Here is a 27,314-nt window from a genome sequence, read left to right on the forward strand (position 1 = left end):
ACCACGACCGATGGATCCTGTAACTAAGGCTCCGATCACATCTACAAGACGTCACCGACCACGACCGATGGATCCTGTAACTAAGGCTCCGATCACATCTACAAGATGTCAACTACCAAGACTGCTTCTCTCCGGAGTGCTTTGGAGCTCTCATTCCATCTGAAATAAGCTCCACGTCATTCATGACCTCTTTACCTCTCCTTCCTTGGCCTCATTGAAATATGGCTGACACACGGCCTTCTCTGCTGCGCTGTGCTATGGTGGCCTTCACTTCACCAACACTCCTTACCCAAGTAACAGACATGGTGGAAGAGTGTGTCTTCTCCTTATCCTCCCATCTCTTGAAGCGCATTCTGGCCGTATCCATTCTCCTTCCAACCTCCAAGTGGCCGTCATAGACCGACCACCAGGACCGGCCACTACCTTTATTGACCACTTCTCCACCTGGCTTCTACACTTTCTATCTGCTGACAGACCCACCATGGGAGACTTCAACATCCTCACTGACACCAGCCAGTCGGTAGCCTCTAAAGTCCTGTCACTTGCCTCATCCTTTGGTCTCACCGAATGGTCCTCTAAGGTCAACCACATAGACGGACATACCGAAGACATTATCTTCCACGACACTTATTCCAGTCATAACCCATGTCTTCAACTTATCACTAACTTCCGGTATCTTCCCCTTCTTCTTTCAAACATACCACAATTACACTTATCCTGAAGAAGCCATCTCTTGACTCAACCTCTATCACTGCTACCACTCATGTCCAAACTCCTCAAAAAGCATGTCCACGTCGTATTTTCCTCACACCTCTCACACTGTTTAACAACCTTCAATCCGGCTTTCACCACCAACATTCCACCGAAACTGCCCTATTCAAAATTACCAATTACTTATTGCCAAAATTAACAGACATTTCTCTATACTCCTCCTTCTAGATCTGTCCTCTGCCTGCGACACAGTCGACCACTCCCTCCTAGTACTGATCCTTTTTTCCTCAGTACCATAGACTTCGCCCTTTCCTGGATCTCCTCATACCTCTCTCTAACCGCACATTTAGCATCTCCCATTCCCACACTATGGCCAGGGTCAGACTTGCAAGTACAATGCGCGAGTCTCTTGCATCAATACCCGGCACTCGGGACTGGAGTGTGTGGTTGCATGTATTTCTATGCAGCCGCACACTCCGGTCCCGAGTGCCGGCGGCAGTGCCGGGTATTGATGCGAGTTTCTCACATTGTACTTCCTGATGGTCTCCACCCCGAGTTCATGATGTCTCCACTCCAAGTTCCTGATTGGTTCACCCTATGATATCCTGATTGAGAACCCTACCTAAACCTGGCACTATACTTTCTTCATTGCGAGATTATTGAACTCCCAGCCCTTAGTCTAGCTTTTTCTCACCTGCTGCTTATCCTTATGATCCTACTGCTGCTCTGTGTACCGACCTCTGGCTATATCCTGATGACGCTACCTGCCGGTGCTGCCCCTAGTGGTTGCAATATCACTGATCCAATTCAGGTCATTCCTTAACATAATAATCTCGCACAGAAAATGGAATCAGTTGCAGTCCAAATGAGACAACAAGTTGCTAATCTTCAGAAATTTGGTGCCACACACCAAGAAAAGATGGAAACAGTAAAAGACAGTCCCAGTCTCTACCGTGTTTTTTTATGGCTTTCCTCAGCATGCTCTTCAGCTTTTTATTAAAGCTTTCGACAAGGCCATCTGTCTGCGGATGGTACACTGAAGTCCTCAACTGGGAGATCTGCAGGACCTTGCATAACATCACCCTACTCATGTGGAGTTTCTGAGGGGAATTGCTTCAGGAAAGGGTGTAGCAAAGTCCAGGATGACCAATATGTATTGATGCCCATGAGCCGATTTAACCAGGGGACAACCAAGTCCATAGCAATTCACTCGAATGGCAGTTCAATAATGGGCAATGGCATGAGGATACTCGGAAAATGAGAGGTGGGGGCGGTTAACTGGCACGTAGGGCAGGACCTGCAGTAGTTTAACCCCTTACTGACATCAGGCGCAATAGTACGCCGATGTTGGTATCCCCCACTTTGATGTGGGCTCTGGCGGTGAGCCCACATCTTTTCCGGAACATGTTCTCTGTTTTGAACAGATGACATGTGCCCGCAATAGCCGCGGGCGGAATCGGGATCCGCCCGCGGCTATTAACTAGTTAAATGCTGCTGTGAAATGCTGACAGAGGCATTAAAATGGCATTTCCGGGAATCGTGCCAGAAATGTGCACACCGGTGACCTGCGTCACGTGAGCGCGGGTCACCAGTGTGTCGGAATGCAACCAGAGGTCTCCTACAGACCTCTATGGTTGTCATTGCTGGATTGCTATGAGCACCACCCATTGGTCGGCGCAAACAGCAAGTCTGCAATTCTACTACATAGAGGCGATCTGAGTATCGCTCCTATGTAGCAGAGCCGATCGGGCTATGGCAGCATGCGAAAAGTAAAAAAAAATGTTTTTAAAAATATGAAAATTTTTTTTTGAAAAAAAATATGAAAAGTTCAAATCACCCCCCTTTTGCCACATTCAAAATAAAAATAAAAACAAACATACACATATTTGGTGTCATCGAGTTCAGAATCGCCCGATATTTCAATAAAAAAAAGGATTAACCTGATCGCTAAATGGCGTAGCGAGAAACAAATTGAAACGCCAGAATTATGCTTTTTTTTGCTCTCCGCGACAATGAATTAAAATGCAATAACGGCCGATCAAAAGATCGTATCTGTACATAGATGGTATCATTAAAAACGTCAGCTCGGCTCGCAAAAAATAAGCCCTCAGCCAACCCCAGATCACGAAAAAAGGAGACGCTACGCGTATCAAAAAATGGCGCAACTTTTTTTTTTTTTAACAAATTTTGGAATTTTTTCACCACTTAGATTAAAAAAAAAAACAAAAAGAAAAAACCTAGACATGTTTGGTGTCAATGAACTCGTAATGACCTGGAGAATCATAATGGCAGGGCAATTTTATCATATAGTGAACCTAGTAAAAAAAACAATTGTGGGTTTTCACTTTTTTTGCAATTTCACCGCACTTGTAATTTGTTTCCCGTTTTCTAGTACAAAGCATGGTAAAACCAATGGTGTCTTTCAAAAGTACAACTCATCCACAAAAAACAAGCCCTCACACGGCCATATTGAAGGAAAAATAAAAAAGTTATGGCTCTGAGAAGAAGGGGAGCGAAAAACGAAACACAAAACCGAAAACAGCTCCGGTCATGAATGGGTTAATATTTCCTGGTCATCCAGGTCAATAGAACCTCTGCACGATCTGCTCCTGCATTTCTTCCCCTCCCAGATGTCCACCCAAGATGTGTGAATTGGCCATGTCCAACACGTTCCGTCTGTAGGGGCCCAGCACTACGAACTGTTCCACCAGCAACTCCCTCACTGTCGTGACCCGATACAACTCCCCACTCATCGTAAAATAAGGGAACCTTGTGTCAGCCCCCGGCTCCTGTGCAACATTATTAAAGGCTGGGCCAAAGAGGAAAAAATATCGTATTTTTCAGATTATAAGACGCACTTTTCCCCCCAAATTTGGGGTGAGAAGGGGGGTGCGTCTTATAATGCGGATATACATTACCGGTACAGTTGCTGCAGGCCCCAGGCTGGGATGAGGGGGTCTCCGATGCCGCTATGGGTGTCTCCGGCGGTGCGGGAGGGCTCTGCCGACATTTTGTAAGATGCCAGAGCCCCCCCCGCAGTTCCATGGATTCCTGTGCGGTGGACTCCAGGAAAATGGCAACCTTGGGGCGGCGCATGCGCAGATGGGATGAGAACTGAAATCTCATCTTCCGAGATCTTGGTGCCGAGAGCTCCATCTGCGCATGCGCCGCCCCCGGCAGCCATTTACACCATGGAACTGCAGGGGGCTCTGGCCTTTCACAAAATGTCGGCAAAGCTGCAGCACCGCCGGAGACAGCTGCAGCACAGGACACCCGCAGCGGCGCACCGCACATCCGAACACCCCCTCATCCCAGCCTGCAGCAACGCTCCACTATTGCCTCCTCCAGCAGCGACCCCACATCACCGCAGCCACCACCCCGGTAAGCATTAGAACGCATGGATTAGAAGAGGCAGCACCATTTTATTAAAAAAAGTTTTCTCCTACTTTTCTCCTCAAAATTTGGGGTGCGTCTTATAATCCGGAGCGTCTTATAATCCGAAAAATACAGTAGGTGGCACTCCATGATGCTGTAAAACAATCCATTCTTTAGTCAATGCAAGTAGTACATGGATGCAGGGGAGCAGGTGCAGTGAAGGACCACGGCTGTTTGGCGTCGTTCAGACGCTTCAATGGGTCCAGGAAAGACTGCGAGTATTGGGAAACAACCCTAATTACTCCTTCACTCAATCAGCCTTAAAACACCAGCAGGAAATGGAAAGTGTGCCTGAACTGATGCACATGGATGTAATCCGCAACCCTCTCTCTGCAGTAGAGAAGGAGAGGTGGTGCACAGAGAATCTATGTCTCTATTGTGGGGGCTCTGGACATTTCCATAGCCTTCACAAAAGCCAAAGCTGAAAGCGATTTAGCCCAGACCCAGTCCTGCAGACCATCTCGTCCATAATGCAAGATAAAGGCAAAGAGCAGTCACCAGCATCTCATTTTGTCATTCTCATACGGGTCATAATTGGATGCCAAAAAATACAATGCTCTGCCTGTCATGCTTTGATCAGGGTTCTGCCCTGCACTCACAGGGTTAAGTGTAGGTGGCCTCTTTCTGGATCTGGGAGGGGTATTTATACTCACTCTTTACCAGGATTCCCTGTCAGCTATACTGCTGTTCTGGTGTGTCTGACCCCTGGTGTGTGTGTATACTGCGTTGCTTGTTTGCCTCCCGTGTATGACCCGGTCTGTCCCCTCACTCTGTTCTCCGTCTCACGTTTTGGTACTATTGTCTTCTCCGGTTCTGACCTCCTGGCTTGGCTATCGTTACTCTGTTACAGTTTGTCCCTATTGTACTGTCTATTACCCGTTCTGGTTTTCTGATCTATTGCTACGTCCTGACTATCCATTCTGTCTAACCCTTTGGTACTGTCGTGCGATCTCGTGCTTTGATCCCGGCTTGATCTGGTTTCTGTCTATGCCCCTTGGTAACACTGTCCAGTAGTTACCTTTCTAGGAGTTTCCCTGCAGCTCCTAGCTCTGTGGAGCTTAGGGCACGCCCTCAGCAGTCACGTGATTCAGGTCCTGTGAGCCTGGAGCATGCATCGTCACCACTGCTGCCCTGCTCCATGGGTATGTTTGTGCACAGTCTTTGTACTCAGGACACGCGCACTGGCTCAGTGAGTAAGTGCAGTGCGGTGTTCCTGACACTGCCATGTTAGATTCTGGAGCAGGAGGGAATTTCATGGACTTACAATTGACACCCATCGATATGGAAGCTGTGGATGGATCACCTTTATCGTCTAGACCCGTTACTCACGAGACAGTTGTATTGGAAATCTGCATGGAACCGAGTCATCATGAAGCTGTTAGTTTTCATCTCCAAAATTTCCAGTTATTCTAGGAATTCCCTGGTTTTCAATTCATAACCCGTCTATCATCTGGGCATCGAGGTCCATTACCTTTCCCTCTGAGTACTGTAAGAACAATGGCCATGCTAATGTATCTGTTCTCAAACAAATTCAAGTATCTGAGATTTCTTATCAGAATTTGGATAAACACCTCAGTACCAGCAGTTCAGTGCGATCTACAGTAAGAACAACACCGATCCGCTGCCTCCTCATCGTCCTTATGTCCCATTGAATTACATCCTACAGACCAGTCTCCAATCTCCCCTTCATCTCTAAACTTTTGGAACGCCTAGTTTACTCCCGCCTTACCCGTTACCTCTCCATTCACTCCCTTCTAGACCCTTCACAGTCCGGCTTCCGCCCCCTACATTCGACTGCAACTGCACTCATCAAAGTGACCAATGACCTTCTGACAGCAAAACGTAACGGTGACCACTCTCTGCTCATTCTTCTTGACCTATCTGCAGCTTTCGATACTGTTGACCACCATCTCCTACTCTCTAGGCTCCAGTCACTAGGCATTAAGGACACTGCTCTCTCCAGGTTCTCTTCCTATCTCTCTGACCGCTCCTTCAGTGTTTTGTTCTCTGGCTCCACGTCATCTCCTCTTCCTCTCACTGTTAGGGTACCTCGGGGCTCAGTCCGTGGCCCCCTTCTTTTCTCTCTCTACACGGCCCCAATTGGACAGACCATCAGCAGATTTGGCTTTCAGTACCATCTTTATGCTGATGACACACAACTATACACGTCTTCCCCCGACCTTACCCCCGCTGTACTACAGAACGCCAGTGACTGTCTGTCCGCAGTCTCCAATATCATGTCCGCTCTCTATCTGAAACTCAACCTCTCCAAAACTGAACTTCTTCTGCTCCCGCCGTCTACTAACCTCCCTAAATCTGACATTTCCCTCTCCGTGGGTGGTACCACAATAACACCCCGGCAGCAGGTGCGCTGTCTGGGTGTTATGTTTGACACCAATCTCTCCTTCACATCCCATATACAATCCCTTGCCCGCTCTTGCCGCTTACACCTAAAGAACATCTCTAGAATCCGCCCTTTTCTCACTATGGAAACAAAAACCCTCACTGTAGCATTGATCCACTCCCACCTGGATTACTGCAACGCTCTATTAATTGGCTTCCCCGTCACTTGACTATCCCCTCTCCAGTCCATACTTAATGCAGCAGCCAGGATCGTCCATCTGGGTAATCGGTACTCGGACGTGTCCGCTCTTCGCCAGTCCTTACATTGGCTGCCCATTCATTATAGGATCCAATTCAAAGTACTTGTTCTCACCCACAAAGCTCTCCACAGTGCGGCACCCCCTTACATCTCTTCTCTCATTTCTGTCTATCGGCCTAGCCGATCGCTGCGCTCTGCAAACGACTTTCGACTAACCTCTGCACTAACTCGCACCTCCCACTCCCGACTCCAAGACTTCTCCCGTGCTGCTCCTATCCTCTGGAATGCTCTACCCCAAGAAATCAGGACTATCCACAATTTGCATAGTTTTAGGTGCTCCCTCAAAACACACCTGTTCAGAGCGGCCTATCACATTCACTAATCAAAGTCATTCTCTGTGTAAGTGTGTGTGTGTAGCCCATTCACTATCTCCATCCATCCTTCACTCCCGCAAGATGGCTGGACCTTCATTGTAAATACACCATTGTAAATTCACCCCTGTCCTCTGTATCTCCCTCACCTCATTGTAGAGTGTAAGCTCTCACGAGCAGGGTCGTCTTATTTTGCTTTAATTATTGTATTGTTAATGTTGTTACTTATGACTTGTGTTTTGAAACTGTTAAACTGTAAAGCGCTGCGGAATATGTTGGCGCTATATAAATAAAGATTATTATATTATTATTATTATCAGTTCTGTTTGGGCGAAACTACTAAAGGAATACCTAGACGAAAACTAAGGCTAGGTTCACATAGCGTTAGAGCAGTCCGTTCAACGCATGCGTTAAATGGACTGCGCTAACGCTACTTCATTGTTGGATCACGTTATGCGATCGCGCTAGCGCAGCTTCTCCATCTGCGCGAGCAGTGACGGACCCTGGAATGCTGCAGACCGCGTCTGAGGGTCAGTCACAGCATGACGGCACATAGCTAACGCATGCCGATGCTGACATGTGTTATCGATGCGCCACGTTATGGCAGTCTATAGATGCATTAAGGGTTGGGTTACATCGCGTTAATGCCACGGTGCGACGCAATCCGTTATACGGACTGCCATAACGCAATGTGAACCCGGCCTTAGAGACAGGCTGTATTCAACCTTCTTTTTCGCCAGATGGAGCACCCTTGTGTTCTGTAAAAAAAACAAGAATGAACTCAACCCTGCGGCCATGTATTGGTTACAGGGAAATAAATAAGATTACCATTAAAAATCGCTACCCACTCCCCTTAATTCCTGAGTTGCTAGAGAGACTGCGTTCTGCCAATTTACCAAACTCGACCTAAGAAGGTCTTATAATCTCGTACGAATTCACCTGGGAGAGGAGTGGAGGACCGCCCTTAGAACTAGATACGGCCATTTTGAATACCTGGTTATGCCTTTCAGCCTTAGCAGCGCCCCTGCCACCTTTCCGCTCTTCATCAATAATGTTTATCAAGATTTCTTGTATCGATTTGTTGTTTATCTTGATGACATTCTTATATTATCAGATACCCTGGAGGAGCATCGCAGACATGTCCAGTTAGTCCTGGGATATCTACAGGAGAATCAGCTCTGTATCAAACTCGAATAATGTGAATTCAAACAAACCAGAACTCAATTCCTGGGATATCTCATCTCCCCAGAAGGTCTGGGCATAGATCCCAGTAGAATCAGAGCGGTAGTTGACCGGCCAAGAAATCTAAAACACGTCCAGCTCTTTATAGGAATTGCACATTTGTACAGAAGATTCATAAAAAACTTCTCAACAATTACAGTCATGTGTTAAAGTTTGGGCACCCCTATTAATGTTAACCTTTTTTCTTTATAACAATTTTGGTTTTTGCAACAGCTATTTCAGTTTCATATATCCAATAACTGATGGACTCAGTTATATTTCTGGATTCAAATGAGGTTTATTGTACTAACAGAAAATGTGCAATCTGCATTTAAACAAAATATGACCGGTGCAAAAGTATGGGCACCCTTATCATTTTCTTGATTTGAACACTCCTAACTACTTTTTACTGACTTCCTGAAGCACTAAATTGGTTTTGTAACCTCATTGAGCTTTGAACTTCATAGCCAGGTGTATCAAATCATGAGAAAAGGTATTTAAGGTGGCCACTTGCAAGTAGTTCTCCTATTTGATTCTCCTATGAAGAGTGGCATCATGGGCTCCTCGAAACAACTCTCAAATGATCTGAAAACAAAGATTATTCAACATAGCTTTTCAGGGGAAGGATACAAAAAGTTGTCTCAGAGATTTAACCTGTCAGTTTCCATTGTGAGGAACATAGTAAGGAAATGGAAGAACACAGGTACAGTTCTTGTTAAGCCCAGAAGTGGCAGGCCAAGAAAAATATCAGAAAGGCAGAGAAGAAGAATGGTGAGAACAGTCAAGGACAATCCACAGACCACCTCCAAAGACCTATAGAATCATAGAATCGTAGAGTTGGAAGGGACCTCCTGGGCCATCTGGTCCAACCCCCTGCTCAAAGCAGGATTCGCTAAATCATCCCAGTCAGATGTCTGTCCAGCCTCTGTTTGAAGACTTCCATTGAAGGAGAACTCACCACTTCTCGTGGCAGCCTGTTCCACTCATTGATCACTCTAACTGTCAAAAAGTTTTTTCTAATATCTAATCTGTGTCTCCTCCCATTCAGTTTCATCCCATTGCTTCTAGTCTTTCCTTGTGCAAATGAGAATAAAGTTGATCCTTCTACATTGTGACAGCCCTTTAGATATTTGTAGACAGCTATTAAGTCTCCTCTCAGTCTTCTCTTTTGCAAACTAAACATTCCCAAATCCTGCAACCTTTCCTCATAAGACAGAGTTTGCAGACCGGTCACCATTCTGGTCGCTCTTTTCTGAACTTGCTCCAGTTTGTTGATGTCTTTTTTAAAATGTGGTGCCCAAAACTGGACACAATATTCCTGATGAGGTCTGACCAAAGAGGAGTAGAGGGAAATAATGACTTCACGTGATCTAGACTGTATGCTTCTGTTAATACATCCTAGAATTGCATTTGCCTTTTTTGCTGCTGCATCACACTGTTGACTCATATTCAGTCTGTGATCTATTAGTATACCCAAGTCTTTTTCACATGTGCTGTCACTTAGCCCTATTCCTCCCATTCTGTATATGCTTTTTTCATTTTTATTGCCCAGATGTAGTACTTTGCATTTCTCCCTGTTAAAAACCATTCTGTTAGTTGCTGCCCATTTCTCCAGTTTATTTATATCTTTTTGAATCCTCTCTCTCTCTTCTCTAGTATTAGCTATCCCTCCTAGCTTTGTGTCATCAGCAAATTTAATCAGTTTACCCTCAATTCCTTCATTTAAATCGTTGATAAAGATGTTGAACAATACAGGGCCCAGGACAGAGCCCTGTGGTACCCCACTTGAGACATTCTTCCAACTGGATGTGCAGCCATTTACGACCACTCTTTGGGTCCGATCACTAAGCCAGTTATGAATCCACTTAACAGTTGCCTTGTTCATTCCATACTTAGTCATTTTTTCAATAAGGATTGTATGAGATACTTTGTCAAATGCTTTGCTGAAGTCAAGATATACTATATCTACAGCATTTCCCTGATCCACCCAATCAGTGATACCGTCATAGAAGGAAATTAAGTTAGTCTGACATGACTTATTAGTTAGAAACCCATGCTGACTCTGTTTAATCACTTCACTTCATCTTGCTGCAGATGGTGTCACTGTGCATCGGTCAACAATACAGCGCACTTTGCACAAGGAGAAGCTGTATGGGAGAGTGATGCGAAAGAAGCCGTTTCTGCAAGCACGCCACAAACAGAGTCGCCTGAGGTCTGCAAAAGCACATTGGGACAAGCCAGTTACATTGTGGAAGAAGGTCCTGTGGACTGATGAAACAAAGATTGAGTTGTTTGGTCATACAAAAAGGCGTTATGCATTCCAAGAAAAACACTTGCTACCCACCGTAAAATTTGGTGGAGGTTCCATCATGCTTTGGGGCTGTGTGGCCAATGCCGGCACCGGGAATCTTGTTAAAGTTGAGGGTCGCATGGATTCAACTCAGTAAATACACAAACCTCAGTGACATTATCTAGATGTCAGCAAAAAGGTAAGGCTGTACAAACAGCCCCCCTAAGGCGAAAAGCCACAAAGCACCCACTCCAAAAGCAATCTGTTCATGCAAGGAGAAAAATAGAGCAGACAGGTGAATAAAGTAAAAAAGTAGTCATCTTTATTAATTAAGTACAAACAAGTATAATGACAAATGGTATTAGATAAAATCGTGAGGATAACAACACCGCAGGATAAAAGAACAGAAGCCCCTGGGCACAATAACAGCCACCATGCATGTCGTGGCGTACAAATATGTGTAACTCAATGGTAAGTATCACCACACAGCATCCACCTGAACAGTGCTGCACCGCACAATGTGGGTGTAGAGGTATCCAAGAGGCGCAAAAAGCGCCAAGTGTAGAGAGCGGTATCTTACCACAGGTGGAGGCAGAGGCTGAAAGGGTCCGGGGCCAAGATAGGGGCAGGCCCGACGCGCGTTTCGCGTGTTTAACCACACGCTTTCTCAAGGGAAGAGTGTGGTTAAACACGCGAAACGCGCGTCGGGCCTGCCCCTAACTTGGCCCCGGACCCTTTCAGCCTCTGCCTCCACCTGTGGTAAGATACCGCTCTCTACACTTGGCGCTTTTTGCGCCTCTTGGATACCTCTACACCCACATTGTGCGGTGCAGCACTGTTCAGGTGGATGCTGTGTGGTGATACTTACCATTGAGTTACACATATTTGTACGCCACGACATGCATGGTGGCTGTTATTGTGCCCAGGGGCTTCTGTTCTTTTATCCTGCGGTGTTGTTATCCTCACGATTTTATCTACTACCATTTGTCATTATACTTGTTTGTACTTAATTAATAAAGATGACTACTTTTTTACTTTATTCACCTGTCTGCTCTATTTTTCTCCTTGCATGAATGGATTCAACTCAGTATCAGCAGATTCTTGACAATAATGTGCAAGAATCAGTGACGAAGTTGAAGTTACGCAGGGGATGAATATTTCACCAAGACAATGATCCAAAACTCCACTCCAAATCTACTCAGGCATTCATGCAGAGGAACAATTACAATGTTCTGGAATGGCCATCCCAGTCCCCAGACCTGAATATCATTGAACATCTGTGGGATGATGTGAAGCGGGCTGTCCATGCTTGGCGACCATCAAACTTAACTGAACTGGAATTGTTTTGTAAACAGGAATGGTCACAAATACCTTAATCCAGGATCCAGGAACTCATTAATAGCTACAGGAAGCGACTAGAGGCTGTTATTTTTGCAAAAGGAGGATCTACAAAATATTAATGTCACTTTTATGTTGAGGTGCCCATACTTTTGCACCGGTCAAATTTTGTTTAAATGCAGATTGCACATTTTCTGTTAGTACAATAAACCTCATTTGAATCCAAAAATATAACTGAGTCCATCATTTATTAGATATATGAAACTGAAATAGCTGTTGCAAAAACCAAAATTGTTATAAAGAAAAAAGGTTAACATTAATAGGGGTGCCCAAACTTTTACATATGACTGTATTTAACCAATTACTTCACTCATAAAGAAAACCAGAGTGTTTTCCTGGTCTCATGAGGCACAAAAGGCTCGTGACAAATTAAAGACTCTTTTTACTTGCGCACCATTACTTGTCCATCCAAACCCTGAACTGTCATTTGTTGTCGGAGTAGACACCTCAGACTCTGCGGTGGGAGCCGTGTTGTCACAGGGAGTTGGAGACAAGATGCAGCTTCATCCATGTGCATTTCTTTCTCACACCACGTCAGCTGCAGAAAAGAACTATGGCATTGGAACTAAGGAACTTTTAGCCATTAAGGTTGCCTTCTCTGAATGGAGACATCTTTTGGAAGGGGTTAATCACCCAATGACTTTTCTTACGGACCACAAAAATTTAGAATTCATCCGTACAGCCAAGAGGTTGTCTGCAAGACAGGCACATTGGGCCTCATTTTTCTTCAGGTTTAATTTTAGAATCTCTTATCGGCCTGGTTCAAGAAATGGCAAAGCTGATGCTCTGTCCGGAATATTTACCGAACCTCAGGAGAGGTCTAGCACTGACGGTACCATTATAACCCCCACATTTTTGGGGGGAATACTGGACACCAAACAATTTTTAGCAAAGATTAAAGATGGATACCAAACTGACTTTTTTCTTGACCATCCTTCTAAACACTTTGATCTTTCTTTTAAGGATGGGTTTTGGATGCAGAACCATGAAATATACGTCCCCGAATCTGCTTGACTTGAATTCCTCAAACCTGTCCATGATTCTAAACTTGGAGGACACCATGGAGTCAAGAAAACACTTTTTGGTGGCTTAATTGTAGGAAGGATGTGAGAAAACATGTTTCTTTCTGTTTAACATGTGCACGGAACAAGACGCCATGATCTTCTCCTCTAGGACTCCTTCAACCTCTTCCAGTTCCATCCAGGCTTTGGGGATCAATCTCAATAGATTTTGTCATGACCTGCCTCCCCTCAAAAGAACTGACTGTTATCCTTGTCATGGTGGATCGGCTCACAAAGATGGCTCATTTTATTCCAACTAACAGGAGTCTTACCGCTGAACAAACCGCAGAATTAGTGGTCAAAGAGGTCTTCAGACTGCATGGAATTCCTGACAGCATCGTTTCTGATAGAGGTGTTCAGTTTCCATCAAGATTTTGGAAAATCTTCTGTACAGTGTTAGGCGTTACTGTCATTTTCTCTACGGCCTCCCACCCACAATCCAATGGCCAGACTTAACGAACTAACCGAACTCTACAACAATACCTGAACTGCTTTATTTCTTACCTATAGGATGTAACAACCCTGCTGGCATCACTACATGGCCTCCCATCCCCCGCACACCAACTTACTTTGTGCTTCAAGCCATGCTGTGAATTCTGTCTGTTGCCAGCTCTGTGCCTCTGCTCTCAATGTTTTCTGACTGTGTGTATAGGGAGGCGGCGCCTGAACTCTCTGGTTCTTATGCAGTCAGGGTGCACCTGTGTAATATGTCCCTGACCAATCACCTGGAGCCCTTGACTATTTAGTTCCGCCACTCCCACTAACCTTTGCCTGTGCAATGTCTAAACTCAGTTAGTATCTTGCGGCTGAGCTAGCCAGGCCCTGTCCTATGTCTTGCCTTCTCTGAAGGCTCTTACTGCGTATTCCTGTGTCTTGGTACCTTGCCTAGTTCTTCTCTGTCCGCCTGCCAGGAGGCAGAATATCCTGGTCCTTGTGTCTTTGTCCCTGTGTCTCTGTCTGAACTCAGTCTTACCTCTGTCAGTCTCTTTGTCCGTGGCTTCCTTCCCTGCTGTGTCTTTCCTTGTGTCCTCTCTGTCTGTGCATCTGCACCCTCGCCGCTCTGCCTGCTCGGCTCCCTAGCCGCTCTGCCTGCTCGGCTCCCTAGCCGCTCTGCCTGCTCGGCTCCCTAGCCGCTCTGCCTGCACGGCTCCCTAGCCGCTCTGCCTGCTCGGCTCCCTAGCCGCTCTGCCTGCTCGGCTCCCTAGCCGCTCTGCCTGCTCGGCTCCCTAGCCGCTCTGCCTGCTCGGCTCCCTAGCCGCTCTGCCTGCACGGCTCCCTAGCCGCTCTGCCTGCACGGCTCCCTAGCCACTCTGCCTACTCCACACTCCAGCCTATATCCGTACCTGCACCTCATGTGTGAACAGGTCCAAATACTGTTCCACCATACACCACTCCTTCCTGCCTACACCTCCTGTGTGAACAGGTCCAAATCCTGTAACAACATACACCACTCCTGCCGTGCCCGCTTGCCCAGTGTCTCCAAGCCATGCCTGCCTGCCAGTGTACCAAGCCGTGCCTGCTTGCCCAGTGTCTCAGCCTGCCTGTTAGTCACACCTGTCCAAGTGACTTGTCCCCGAGTGGGATCAGCAGCCACAGCCAGACACCACCCTGGAGTGGCACCCGACAGCTACCTGCTGCACAAGCCTGACCTCACCATCAGAGGCTCCAGTGAAGACCGAGGTAGCTGTCGTAGTCATGCCCCTTCCAGGGTAGTCTGGTTTGTGGCACAGTGGGGCCACAACCCCCCCGGCTCGCGCCATTCAGCCAAGGCATGAGCGTGACTAGGAAGACTGGGTGGACTACTTACCAACAGCAGAATTTGCTTATAATAACTCCAAACACAGTTCTACATCTCAAAGTGCATTTTTTTTTGCTAACTATGGCTTGCATCCAGTATTTGTTCCTAATCCTCCATTGAATGCGTCCGTTCCTGCTCTTACTGACAGGCTTGCAAAACTACGGAAAGCTCAGGAAGAACCGAGATGTTACAAAACACCCAAGAAGATTACAAAGAAACAGCAGATAAACGTCGCAGAGCCCCTCCTATCCTTCAGGTGGGTGACAGGTTTGGCTTTCTACAAAAAAAATCTGAAAATGAACGTACCGTCTACTAAATTGGGTCAAACATTCATTGGACTTTTCAAATTTCTGCACAAATTAACCCAGCTGCTTTCCGTTTAAAACTTTCTAACAGCCTGAAACTTCACCCTGTGTTAAATGTGTCCTGGAAATGGGTTCAGTGAGAACTCAGCCACCGCCTCCACCAGAAATCCGTGGTGAAGAAGAGTACATTGTGGATAAAATTCTACACTCTAGAAGATTAAGAGGAAGATAACAATATTTGGTACAACGGAGGGGTCATGGACCAGAAGCTAATTCTTGGGGGCCGGAGGTCATGGCACCCAGGCTTACAAGAGTCTTTCACCAGAGAGATCCAGAGAAGCCAGCGCCTGACATGTCCAGGGGCCATCATGGAAGGAGGGGAGTACTGCCAGGATTCGAACCCAGCATCTCCTGTGCAGCTCTTCCCTCTGAGCTATTCAGTTCACAGGACAGTTCTTTGCTAAACCAGATACTAGTACCTGTGTTGTTACTGATGTCTCTACCCCAAGTTCCTGATTGGCTCACCCTTGTGAGCTCATGAATGAGCATCCTACTTAAACCTGGCACTGCACTTCCTTCATTCCAAGATTATTGAGCTCCCGGACATTAGTCTAGGTTCATCCGACCTGCCGCTTATCCTCGAGCTCCTACTACTGCTCTGTGAACCGACCTCTGGCTATATCCTGATGACACTACCTGCCTGTATCGCCCCTAGTGGTGGCAATATCACTGCTGCAATTCAGGTCGTTCCTTAACACTCTGTCTCTGGACCTCTTCTCCCCTCCATCTATACCCTTGGCATCAAGTACCACCTATCCACTGATGACACTCAAATCTACATCTCTCACCTAATATCCAACTCTGTGCTGTGCAGAATCCCTGAGTGTCTGTCAGCCATATTATCCTACTTCTTTTGCTTACAAAAGCTCAAAAGTAGACAAAACTGAACTTATCTTTCCTCCATCTCAACTATATATCACAGTAAATGACATCACGCCTATACCTGAAGTCCGCTGCCTTGGAGTAACCCTCGATTTTATCTAGTCCTTCAAACCGCACATCCAAGCTCTCGCCACCTCCAACTCAAAAATACATCCTTTCCTCAGTCTACTAAAATACAAATGCATGCCCTCATCATCTCCCGCCTCGACTACTGCAATGGCCTCCCTGCTATCCTCTCCAGTCTGTCCAAACCTCTGCAGCCCTACACACCCACTTCTGTCCTCAATACTCCTCCGCTTCTCCTCTCTGCAAAATCCCTTCATTGTCTCCCAATTCCACAACGTCTCCAATTCAAGCTCCTAACACCGACCTACAAAGCCGCCCAGACTCTGTCTCCGCCATGTGCCTCAGAACTCCGCTCGTGATGGCTCCGGTCCTCCCAAGACCTCCTGCTCTCCTCCAGAGTTTCCCCCCATCCTCTATAACTCTGCCTCCAGAGTTTCCCCCCATCCTCTATAACTCTGTGGCCCAACACGTCCGATTATCCCCAACGTTCAGAAAGCACAAGCGGAACCGGACAACGCGTCGCAGAGAGAGAATACGGCCGGCACTGACCCCGACCCCACCGCATCCTCCCCCCACAACGTCCTGCAGCCGCTGAGGCCCCCGCCTGCCACCGATGCTTCATCAGGGTCACTGCTGGGTGTTGTGTCAGCTCCTCATGGTCAGCAGCGGGGAAGCAATGGTGCTGCAGGCAAAAACAATAATAAAGCTAATGGCGTCACTGACAACTACCACTCACCCAGCAAAGAACTGCGGGAGGCCCGGAAACAACACAGTCAGGGGAGAGGAGGAGAAAACCCCGGCTGGAAGGGGTTAACGAGGAGACTGAGGAAGAAACCAAAACAGGAGAGCAGCAACATCCACCAAACCCTCCTGTCATCTCACCGGAATGGCGGGAACCGGAAATCTGCTGCTGGCTGACCCCAGAGAACACGAGCTGCGCACACCCGGGACGGAGCGGCTGCACTGAGCGCGGGAGGACCTGTGGTGACGTCACCGTCATGTGACCAGGGGGCGGGGCTCAGGAGAGAAGAGGCGAAGGACCTGTGGTGACGTCACCGTCATGTGATCAGGGGGCGGGGCTCAGGAGAGAAGAGGTGAAGGACCTGTGGTGACGTCACCGTTATGTGACCAGGGGGCGGGGCTCAGGAGAGAAGAGGTGAAGGACCTATGGTGACGTCACCGTCATGTGATCAGGGGGCGGGGCTCAGGAAATAGGTGGTGAAGGGCATGGTCACATGACGGTGACGTCACCAAAGGTCTTTCGCCTCTTCTCTCATGAGCTCCGCCCCCTGGTCACATGACAGTGACGTCACCAAAGGTCTTTCACCTTTCTACTGAGCCCCTCCCCTGGTCACATGACGGTGACGTCACCACAGGTCCTCCCGCGCTCAGTGCAGCCGCTCCGTCCCGGGTGTGCGCAGCTCGTGTTCTCTGGGGTCAGCCAGCAGCAGATTTCCGGTTCCCGCCATTCCGGTGAGATGACAGGAGGGTTTGTGGTGAATCTGTGAGAGGAGAGTGTGGGGGGAGATCAGAGCTGTTCCTGTGGAGGCTCCTGCTCCATGTGACTGCGGCTCCTCAGTGTTGGGGACGGGCAGCATTGTATGGGGGATGTGCAGCGTCTCCTCCTCACCTCACGGCCCCCGCTGGAGGTGGAGTTACCACGGTGACCGTCCCCCGCTGGAGGTGTAGTTACCACAGTGACCGTCCCCCGCTAGAGGTGTAGTTACCACGGTGACCGTCCCCCGCTGGAGGTGTAGTTACCACGGTGACCGTTCTCCGCTGGAGCTGTAGTTACCACGGTGACCGTCCCCCGCTGGAGCTGTAGTTACCACGGTGACCGTCCCCCGCTGGAGCTGTAGTTACCACGGTGACCGTCCCCCACCTACGAGGCTGATAGTGAGCGGTCAGATCGGCGGAGGAGGCCGCGGTGGAGTTTTGTGGCTTTTCCTCCAGATTCTTCCTGATAAATGTTGATATTTGGGCAGAATTTAGTGATTGTCGTTCTCTCGTCCCCTGTGATTTCCATCTTCTCCTTCATCATGAAGACGCCGGCAGGACGAGATCCCTCCAGCTGATCCAGTGCTCATCCCTCCTCCTCCTGAATGACCCCCGAGGATGGACGAGGACAGGGATGAGACCACCAGGAGATTATTCCACTGCGCCCTGGAGATCATCTCCCTGCTGAGCGGAGAGGTAACTCCTCTACATTTCTATCAGCTTTATTGTGTGATGTGACGAGTCCGACACCGGGAGGAGGAAATCCAGAATAGGAGAGAAGGATTCTCTACTGTAAGAGCAGGGATTCTGTGGAGCTCTCTGCCCGGAGGAGTTGTCATGGGGATTCCCTATAAGAGCTGTAGAGGGGCCGGGATGTCTGTCCGGAGTGTAATAATATTCCCGGTTATGGCCCCAGATTACTGGAGACGGTTATTGATCCCGGGATTTCTACTGATTGTCAGATCTGGAGTCGGGAAGGAATTCTTCTCCCTAAGTGTCTCTCTCCATACACAGGATTACACAATAGTGAGGAAGACACCGGGGGACTGTGTGACTCCCATCATCCATCTCCAGGAGTCAGGAGGGCGGAGCCCGGGCCCCATCACAGAGCCTCCCCCGCACTCCCCGATACATGAGAGGAACAAGAAGATCCTGGAGCTCAGCAACAAGATGATCGAGCTGCTGAGCGGAGAGGTGACTGCTGGGACATTATACAGGACTGGAGGATTCTGGGTGATGAGCGGAGAGGTGACTGCTGGGACATTATACAGGACTGGGGGATTCTGGGTGATGAGCGGAGAGGTGACTGCTGGGACATTATACTGGAGGATTCTGGGTGATGAGCGGAGAGGTGACTGCTGGGACATTATACAGGACGGCACTGGAGGATTCTGGGTGATGAGCGGAGAGATGACTGCTGAGACATTATACAGGAGGACACTGGAGGATTCTGGGTGATGAGGGGAGAGGTGACTGCTGGGACATTATACAGGACGGCACTGGAGGATTCTGGGTGATGAGGGGAGAGGTGACTGCTGGGACATTATACAGGAGGACACTGGAGGATTCTGGGTGATGACCGGAGAGGTGACTGCTGGGACATTATACAGGACGGCACTGGAGGATTCTGGGTGATGAGCGGAGAGGTGACTGCTGGGACATTATACAGGACGGCACTGGAGGATTCTGGGTGATGAGCGGAGAGGTGACTGCTGGGACATTATACAGGACGGCACTGGAGGATTCTGGGTGATGAGCGGAGAGGTGACTGCTGGGACATTATACAGGACGGCACTGGAGGATTCTGGGTGATGAGCGGAGAGGTGACTGCTGGGACATTATACAGGACGGCACTGGAGGATTCTGGGTGATGAGCGGAGAGGTGACTGCTGGGACATTATACTGGAGGATTCTGGGTGATGACGGTGTCGTTGTTGTCAGGTTCCTATAAGGTGTCAGGACGTCGCTGTCTATCTCTCCATGGAGGAGTGGGAGTATCTAGAAGGACACCAGGATCGGTACCAGGCCGTGATGATGGAGGAGCACCGGCCTCTTACACCACGAGGTGAGCAGCGAGGCTCCTTGTTTGGCTTTGGTGGATGTGATGTCTAGAGTTTAGCGAATATTTCAATGTTCGGTTCGGATTATGATCGCCGAATTTGCAAAATTCGCCAATTAATTTGTCGAATATTCGCCGAACATTACCGAACACCATTCAACTCAATGGGAGGCAAAAGCAAACACATGCACAACACCTTGTAACGTTCCATAAGCTGCCAAAACATATGAAATGTGGGGCAGACACCAGGAAAGTGGCCTCAATTCTCCCACAGTATGGATTGTCATCACGAAACAATCACTGACCTCAGGGAGACCAGTCAAAGAAAACACTGCGGCAGCCGGCAAAGGCGCTCAATCAGTGAAATCCTAGGTGCAATGCTCCCTGGGAAATACAAATATGCAAATAAAGTCCATGGAGCCTCATTTAAGAGTCTCAAACACGGGACTAGCCAGATCTTCCTCCAGGGAAGGACCCAGTCAAGGGGTGGCTCCTTTCGGAAACCACCATTACCACCATATTAAGTGGCCCTTTAAGTCAATATCCAGCTCTTTACGAGTTTACAGATATGACAAGGGAAATACCAAGGCCAGGTATCCATCCACAGACAGCTGTTTCAGGGTGTTGCCCCTCATCTGTGTGGAGTAGGACTCTGGCTAGGTGGGAGCAATGCCTAGTAGACAAACATCACGAAACAATCACTGACCTCAGGGAGACCAGTCAAAGAAAACACTGCGGCAGCCGGCAAAGGCTTCCCTGGAGGAAGATCTGGCTATTCCTGTGTTTGAGACTCTTAAATGAGGCTCCACAGACTTTATTTGCTTATTTACAGTATGGATTGTAGCATGGCACTGCAGCAATCAGCCAGGCATGAGGCATCGGGGTCTGGGACAGCATTTACAGCTTTCAGTTGAGCGTCACAGTAAGACGAGGTGGGTGAGGGATCGGTGTAGGCCTCCTGTGCTGGGAGCCCTGATACCACATGCAACACCTCTACCTGCTTTCATGCTGAGCCTCACCATATCACCATTGTCAGAAACATTTAAGGATAGTAACACGGGTAGTGGAGGACTGACGGTCTCGGAGGCCTACTGCTACAGGCAACACGCATGGAGGAGACCCAACCAGGGGTGTTCACATTACCAAAAATTACTGGCAGACACCACAGAAGTGACATCAATTTCACCACAGTATAGATAGTATAATAGGGACCAACAGGTCGTTGACTACACCCAATACAGCAGATGAACACCCAACCAGGAGTGCTCACATTTAAACAAATGAGGGCCTGACACTACAGAAGTGGAATAACTGTCACGAAAATAGAAATAGTCTAATTGGGACTGACACATCTTCCACTACAGCAGTAGATGGAGACCAACCCTGACTGTTCAGATTTCCACAAATTTGTGTTTACATCAGCAGCAGCCACACTAAGGACATCACAGAGTGCAGTTACGTGACATTAATGCATCACACTATACAATGCAATATCACCGGGTCTGTGCAGTCTGCGATTGGGGTGCAGTAGTTTCTGGAGATCCATGACTTGTTCATCTTGATGAAAGTTAGGCGGTCTACACTTTCAGGGGACAGCCGGCTGCACTTATCTGTCAGGACACCACCAGCTGCGCTGAAGACACGTTCTGAGAGAACGCTGGCTGCCGGCCACGATAAAACCTCCAAGGTGTGTGAGGCGAGCTCAGGCCACTCATCCATTTTGGAAGACCAAAAATGTGAAAGGGTCCAAACCCTCCCTGACGGTATTTGTATTCAGTTCTAGATACTCCTGCACCATCCTCTCATTTCATTCACCACATGTAAGACTTGGACTCTGTTATGCTGGTGCACGAGTTGGTGTAAATAAAGGGGTCAAAGGACTCACAGAAATTGTTTCTTCCACCACTGCTGCTGCTATTTTTTTGGCGTTGATGAATTGATGTGCCGGAGGTTGGAAGTCTACAGCTGCGATGTGAACTGTGTGCTTCACTGCTGTCTTGGGGAAAAGCTCTCTTAAGGTTGTGTAAAAGCGTGTTTCGATACTCCCGCATTCGCTGGTCCCTTTCCAGGGCAGGAATCATCTGGCAAAATTTGGATTTATAATGTGGATCTGACAGAGTGGCAACCCAGTAGTCAGCAGTATTCCTAATCATTACTATACGGGGATCATGCAGATGGTGCAGCAAGAAGCCCATGCTGTGTTTGTGGCTGGGTAACAATGAAGCTCGTTTCCTCTGTCCCCTTCCACCAACCACGAACAACAGAGAGGGGAGGATTATCCTCTACATCTGATAGTTGCTCGCCCATCACCTCTTCCGCCTCCATTTGTTCCTTGGATCTTGCCCCTTTGATAATAACTTTATCACCAGCCCCCCTCGGTCACAGTAATCCACCCTCCCTTGTCACCCACCTGTGTGACAACAGTCTAGAACGTAAGCCCCCGTTACGCATAGCGATATCGCTAGCAATATCGCTGTAACATCACTGATTTTGTGACGTTATAGCGATATTGCTAGCGATATCACTGCATGTGATACTTACCTCCGACCGGCTCCCCCGCTGGTTATCGCTGATCGTGTGAGAAGGTCCTGGATCATTTCTCGTCGGGCACTTCCTGCTGGCCTTCCTGTGGCGTGGACGTGGGCGGGAGGACGTCAGGATCGCCTCGTCTGACAGGTAAGTAGCAACCCCCGACCCCTGCGATGTCGCTGGTGAGATCTGCCTGTGTAGCAGCTCACTAGCGACCACTTAGCGATGCACCAGCGATCCATATCGTTGTCGGGATCGCTGGTGCATCGCTAAGCGTAACAGTATGAGACAATGTTATCCCTTCCGCAGCCTCCGCTGTTTGCTCATCTGCCTCTGGGACCACCATCTCCTCCCACAGGCTGTTCAAAGTCTGCTCCAGCATATAGATAAAAACCGATAAAGGTTGCACCATAATTTAATAAGAATGATTACTCTAGAACATTGAAACTACATTACTTCCAAAGAAAATGGGGAAAAAGGGAATAAAAAGCGCTATATAATGTATACAGTGGGGGAAATAAGTATTTGATCCCTTGCTGATGTTGTACATTTTCCCACTGACTTAGACATGAACAGTCTATAATATAAGGGAAGGTTAATGTAAACATTGAGAGAGAGCATATCAAAAGTAAAATCCAGAAAATCACATTGTAAAACTTATATAAATTTTTTTACATTTTGCATTTAGACGTATTTGATCCCTCTGGCAAACAAGACTTAGTACTTGGTGGTGTAAGGAGGATAACGGCTTTGTAATCAATGGGAGGTATGTGTCACAGGGATGGCTGCTCCCTGTGATGTAACCCGGAGTATTTTTCTTTAATGCATGTAAGCACTAAGTTGTCGTTTAGTACACCTCTATCCGGGTACAGGTAGCTATGAGAGATGGGTGGACCTGTCTACCCACATACCTCACCTCTGGGTGAGGGTGTGTACCCCTTTTCCCTGCAGGACCTGCAGTGATGTCACAATCACGTGAACAGCCCATGTGATATGTACATCACCTGTGGGTGTGGTTACAGCCTACATAATGGAGGCTGTGGATTAGCACATGGTCTGTGACTTTGGAGGTAGAAGGCCTTCTGTGTGTGGCTCCAGACCGAGCCTCCAGGCTGGACATTGCCCCAACCTGTGTGCCAACAGGCCTGAGGGAATAGAGAGTCCGGCTAAGGACTGTTTTGTGTTGTTTTGCCTGCTCTGAAGGCTGTTTACCTTTTGTTGGTGCTACTGGGTTTATGGAGCAAATAAACCCCCACTGACTTTTTAAAGAAACATGCCTCCTGTTTTCCTCCTGCCACACCTGAGTGAGTACGATCCCTATAATTGGTGGAGAATGCAGGCATTGGTCTAGGACGTACCTGGAGAACTCCGTGCGGCTTGCTGTGGATCGGCGGGATCACGAAATGTGCAGAGCAGTGCGGAGCCGTGCAGAGCCTTGCAAAGCTGTGCGGAGCCGTGCAGAGAGGTGCAGAGCCTTGCAGAGCAGTGCGGAGACTCACTGTGCAGAGCCTTGCAGAACAGTGCGGAGTCTTGCTGTGGAGGAGCTGTTGGCGCAGATAGACTGCTGTGCACAGGCGGTGAGGGGCCTTGTGGGGGCGCTCTGGTGGCCTTGTTGCTAGTGGCAATGGACGAGGCCTACAGCCTGGTTGCTGGGGCAATGATATACTGTAGGGAAAAAAAGGATTTAGTCATAGGTAGACCACAACTATGAGAGTCAAAATGAGAAAACAAATCCAGAAAATCACCTTGTCTGATTTGGCAAGATTTATTTTGCAAATTATGGTGGAAAATAAGTATTTGGTCATCGAAAAACATTCAAGATTTCTGGCTCACAGACCTGTAACTTCTTTAAAGGGAATCTGTCACCTCATTTTTCGTATATAAGATGTGGCCACCGCCAGCAGGGGTTTATCTACAGCATTCTGTAATGCATTCTGTAATGCTGTAGATAAGCCCCCGATGTAACCTGAAAGAGAAGAAAAACAAGTTATATCATACTCACCCTGCGGTCCGGTCTGGGTCCGATGGGTGTCGCGGTCCGGTCCGGCGCCTCCCATCTTCTAGCGATGACATCCTCTTCTTTGCTTTCCGTCACAGCTCCTGCGCAGTCGCACTGCTCTGCCCTATTGAGGGCAGAGCAGAGTACTGCAGTGCGCAGACACCAGGAAAGGTCAGAGAGGTCCGGCGCCTGCGCACTGCAGTACTCTGCCCCGTAGCCGCGACAGGAAGCAAAGAAGAGGACATCATTGCTAGAAGATGGGAGGCACCGGACCGCGACACCCATCGGACCTGGATCGCCCCTGGGTGAGTATAATATAACTTGTTTTTCTTCTCTTTCAGGTAACATCGGGGGCTTAGCCACAGCATTACAGAATGCTGTAGATAAGCCCCTGATGGTGGTGGCCGCATCTTATATACGAAAAATGATGTGACAGATTCCCTTTAAGAGGCTCCTCTGTCCTCCACTCATTACCTTTAGTAATAGCACCTGTTTGAACTTATCAATATAAAAGACACCTGTCCACAACCTTAAACAATCACACTCCAAACTCCACTATGGTGAAGACCAAAGAGCTGTCGAAGGTCACAAGAAACAAAATTGTAGCCCTGCACCAGGCTGGGAAGACTGAATCTGCAATAGGCAACTCGCTAGATCTGGGGCTCCACGCAAGATCTCACCCTGTGGGGTCAAAATGATCACAGGAATGGTGAGCAAATATCCCAAAACCACACGGGGGCCCTAGTGAATGACCTGCATGTAGCTGCGACCATCATAAAAAAGGCTACCATCAGTAACAAACTACGCCACCAGGGTCTCAGATCCTGCAGTGCCAGACATGTCCTCCTGCTTAAGCCAGTACATGTCCGGGCCCGTCTGAAGTTTGCTAGAGAGCATTTGGATTATCCAGAAGAGTGTTGGGAGAATGTCATATGGTCTGAGGAAACCAAAGTAGAACTGTTTGGTAGAAACAAAACTTGTCGTGTTTGGAGTAGACAGAATGCTGAGTTGCATCCAAAGAACACCATGCCTACTGTGAAGCATGGGGGCGGCAACATCATGCTTTGGCTTTGGGTCTGTTTCTCTTCAAAGTGACCAGGACGACTGATCCGTGTACATGAAAGAATGATTGGGGCCATGTATCATGAGATTTTAAGTGCAAACCTCCTTCCATCAGCAAGGGCATTGAAGATGAAACGTGGAAGGGTCTTTCAGCATGATAATGATCCCAAGCACACCACCAGGGCAATGAAGGAGTGGCTTTGTAAGAAGCATATGAAGGTCCCGGAGTGGCCTAGCCAGTCCCCAGATCTCAAACCCATAGAAAACCTTTGGAGGGATTTGAAAATCCGTGTTGCCCAGCGACAGGCCCAAACATTACTGCTCTAGAGGAGATCTGCTTGGGGGAATGGGCCAACATACCACCAACAGTGTGTGCCAACCTTGTGAAGACTTACAGAAAACGTTTGACCTCTGTCATTGCCAACAAAGGATATATAACAAAAAATTGAGATGAACTTTTATTAATGACCAAATACTTATTTTCCACCATAATTTGCAAAATAAATCTTACCAAATCAGACAAGGTGATTTTCTGGATTTGTTTTCTCATTTTGACTCTCATAGTTGTGGTCTACCTATGATGTCAATTACAGGCCTCTCATCTATTTAAGTGGGAGAACTTGTACAATTGGTGGCTGACTAAATGCTTTTTTTCTGCACTGTAGCTCCAACAGCACGCGGAAGCAAGTGTCTGGCTGTAACTCGGCAGGGTTACGAAGCTTGTCCACATCCTCATTCCAGGTTTGCTGTGGGTCGGTGAGCAGTGCCAGGAGGTCCAGCGAGGCAGCGACAGCTGTGGGAGGCGAAGCAGCCATGTGTGAAGTGGCTTGCAGTGCTCTTCTCGAGGAGTTCTATCACTCCGTGATCCGTGGGCATCCACGGTTATCCTAAGAGGGGGCAGTGACCCAAAAAATGGGTGGTGGCCCAAAAAGGGGCGGGGGTGAATGCGCTGAGGGACTCTTCCAGGAACAGTGTTCAAACAGCACCTGTCTGGTATCCGGTATCAGTATGACAAGACGTCACAGAGGTGTTCTGTGGAAGTCAATGGAGAGGGCGTGGCTGGAGTTCTTGACTCAGGGAGCCCGGTGACTCTGGTGAGCGCCACATTCCCTGTCTATCTGATTCCCGGAAGGAAGATGGACGTCCACTGCATCCATGGGGTCCATAGGGATTATCCGGTGTCCAGGGTAATCATTGAGACCCCCATGATTGTTGCCAGCCATGACTTCCCTGTAGTCCCGGACTTGCCATACCCTATTGTAATAGAACAGGACTTAGCATTGTTTTGGGACTTTTGGGAGGAAAGGGGAGTATCTGATTGCTTAGGGGGAAGCCGGAATGACCTTAAGGGAGCCCACTGAAGCAGGCGGCTGTAGGGGTTCCTGGAGGTGTGATGCATCTAGAGGAGGAGGTAGTGGCCCCTAAGGTTGATAGTCCAGAGTTAGGGGTGACTAGAAGAAAGTGTGGGTCTGACCAACTCGGGGACTTAGCTGGGGTGACCAATGTGTGACCATTGAAAATGGGGTAGCCCCTGGAAAAGGGTCTGACACCTGTTTAAGTGGGAACTTGTTCCAGGGTGAGTGGTGGTGACTCCCATTCAGACTGTGACGCAAGGGAAAAAGAGTGCAGTAAGGTGGACACGGGTACAAATAGCAAGTCTTCCTCTTGTCGCTATGGACACATCGACTGCAGAAAGGAAGGAAAGGCTGCACCCTCTGAGAAGAGGGATGAAGAAGAGACAGGGTCAGGTGCAAACAAACTTAATATCCCTGATAAGGAGGTCACATTGCCGCTGACAGACCCCAGCACAGAGGTAGTCAATGGTGTGCGGAAAATAAAACTGACACATTGTGACAGTGGAGATCCATCAGCAAAGAGGGAAGGTGGAGTGAAAACCCACAAACGTCATGGAGAGCAGACTGGTGGTTCATTTACCTCTGAGGTGGCGGAAAATGACAACTGCGCCAA

General features: G+C 48.2%; 3 protein-coding genes across 5 annotated transcripts in view; 1 reads left to right on the forward strand and 2 right to left on the reverse strand.

The window, feature by feature from the left end:
* Positions 1-17,215, reverse strand: part of LOC141074937 (uncharacterized) — a 153,404-nt gene extending 136,189 nt beyond the window's left edge. The window contains exon 1 of the mRNA XM_073562264.1: positions 17,083-17,215. The gene's annotated coding sequence lies outside the window, so the exon portion shown is untranslated. The remainder of the gene's footprint in view (positions 1-17,082) is intronic.
* Positions 1-27,314, reverse strand: part of LOC141074931 (uncharacterized) — a 1,026,924-nt gene that overhangs the window by 64,715 nt on the left and 934,895 nt on the right. The gene's annotated exons all lie outside the window — the stretch shown is intronic.
* LOC141074923 (uncharacterized) overlaps positions 17,545-27,314 on the forward strand; it is a 41,235-nt gene continuing 31,465 nt past the window's right edge. For both annotated transcript variants that reach the window (XM_073562237.1, XM_073562238.1), the window contains exons 1-4: positions 17,545-17,673; positions 18,246-18,393; positions 18,712-18,891; positions 19,639-19,762. In XM_073562237.1, the coding sequence (XP_073418338.1) occupies positions 18,316-18,393; positions 18,712-18,891; positions 19,639-19,762 (382 nt within the window). In that variant the 5' untranslated portion in view covers positions 17,545-17,673; positions 18,246-18,315. The remainder of the gene's footprint in view (positions 17,674-18,245; positions 18,394-18,711; positions 18,892-19,638; positions 19,763-27,314) is intronic.

This window comes from Dendrobates tinctorius, unplaced genomic scaffold (assembly GCF_039654945.1).
Source record: "Dendrobates tinctorius isolate UK_male_01 unplaced genomic scaffold, ASM3965494v1 ptg000342l, whole genome shotgun sequence".
In the NCBI taxonomy this organism is placed as follows: domain Eukaryota; kingdom Metazoa; phylum Chordata; class Amphibia; order Anura; family Dendrobatidae; genus Dendrobates; species Dendrobates tinctorius.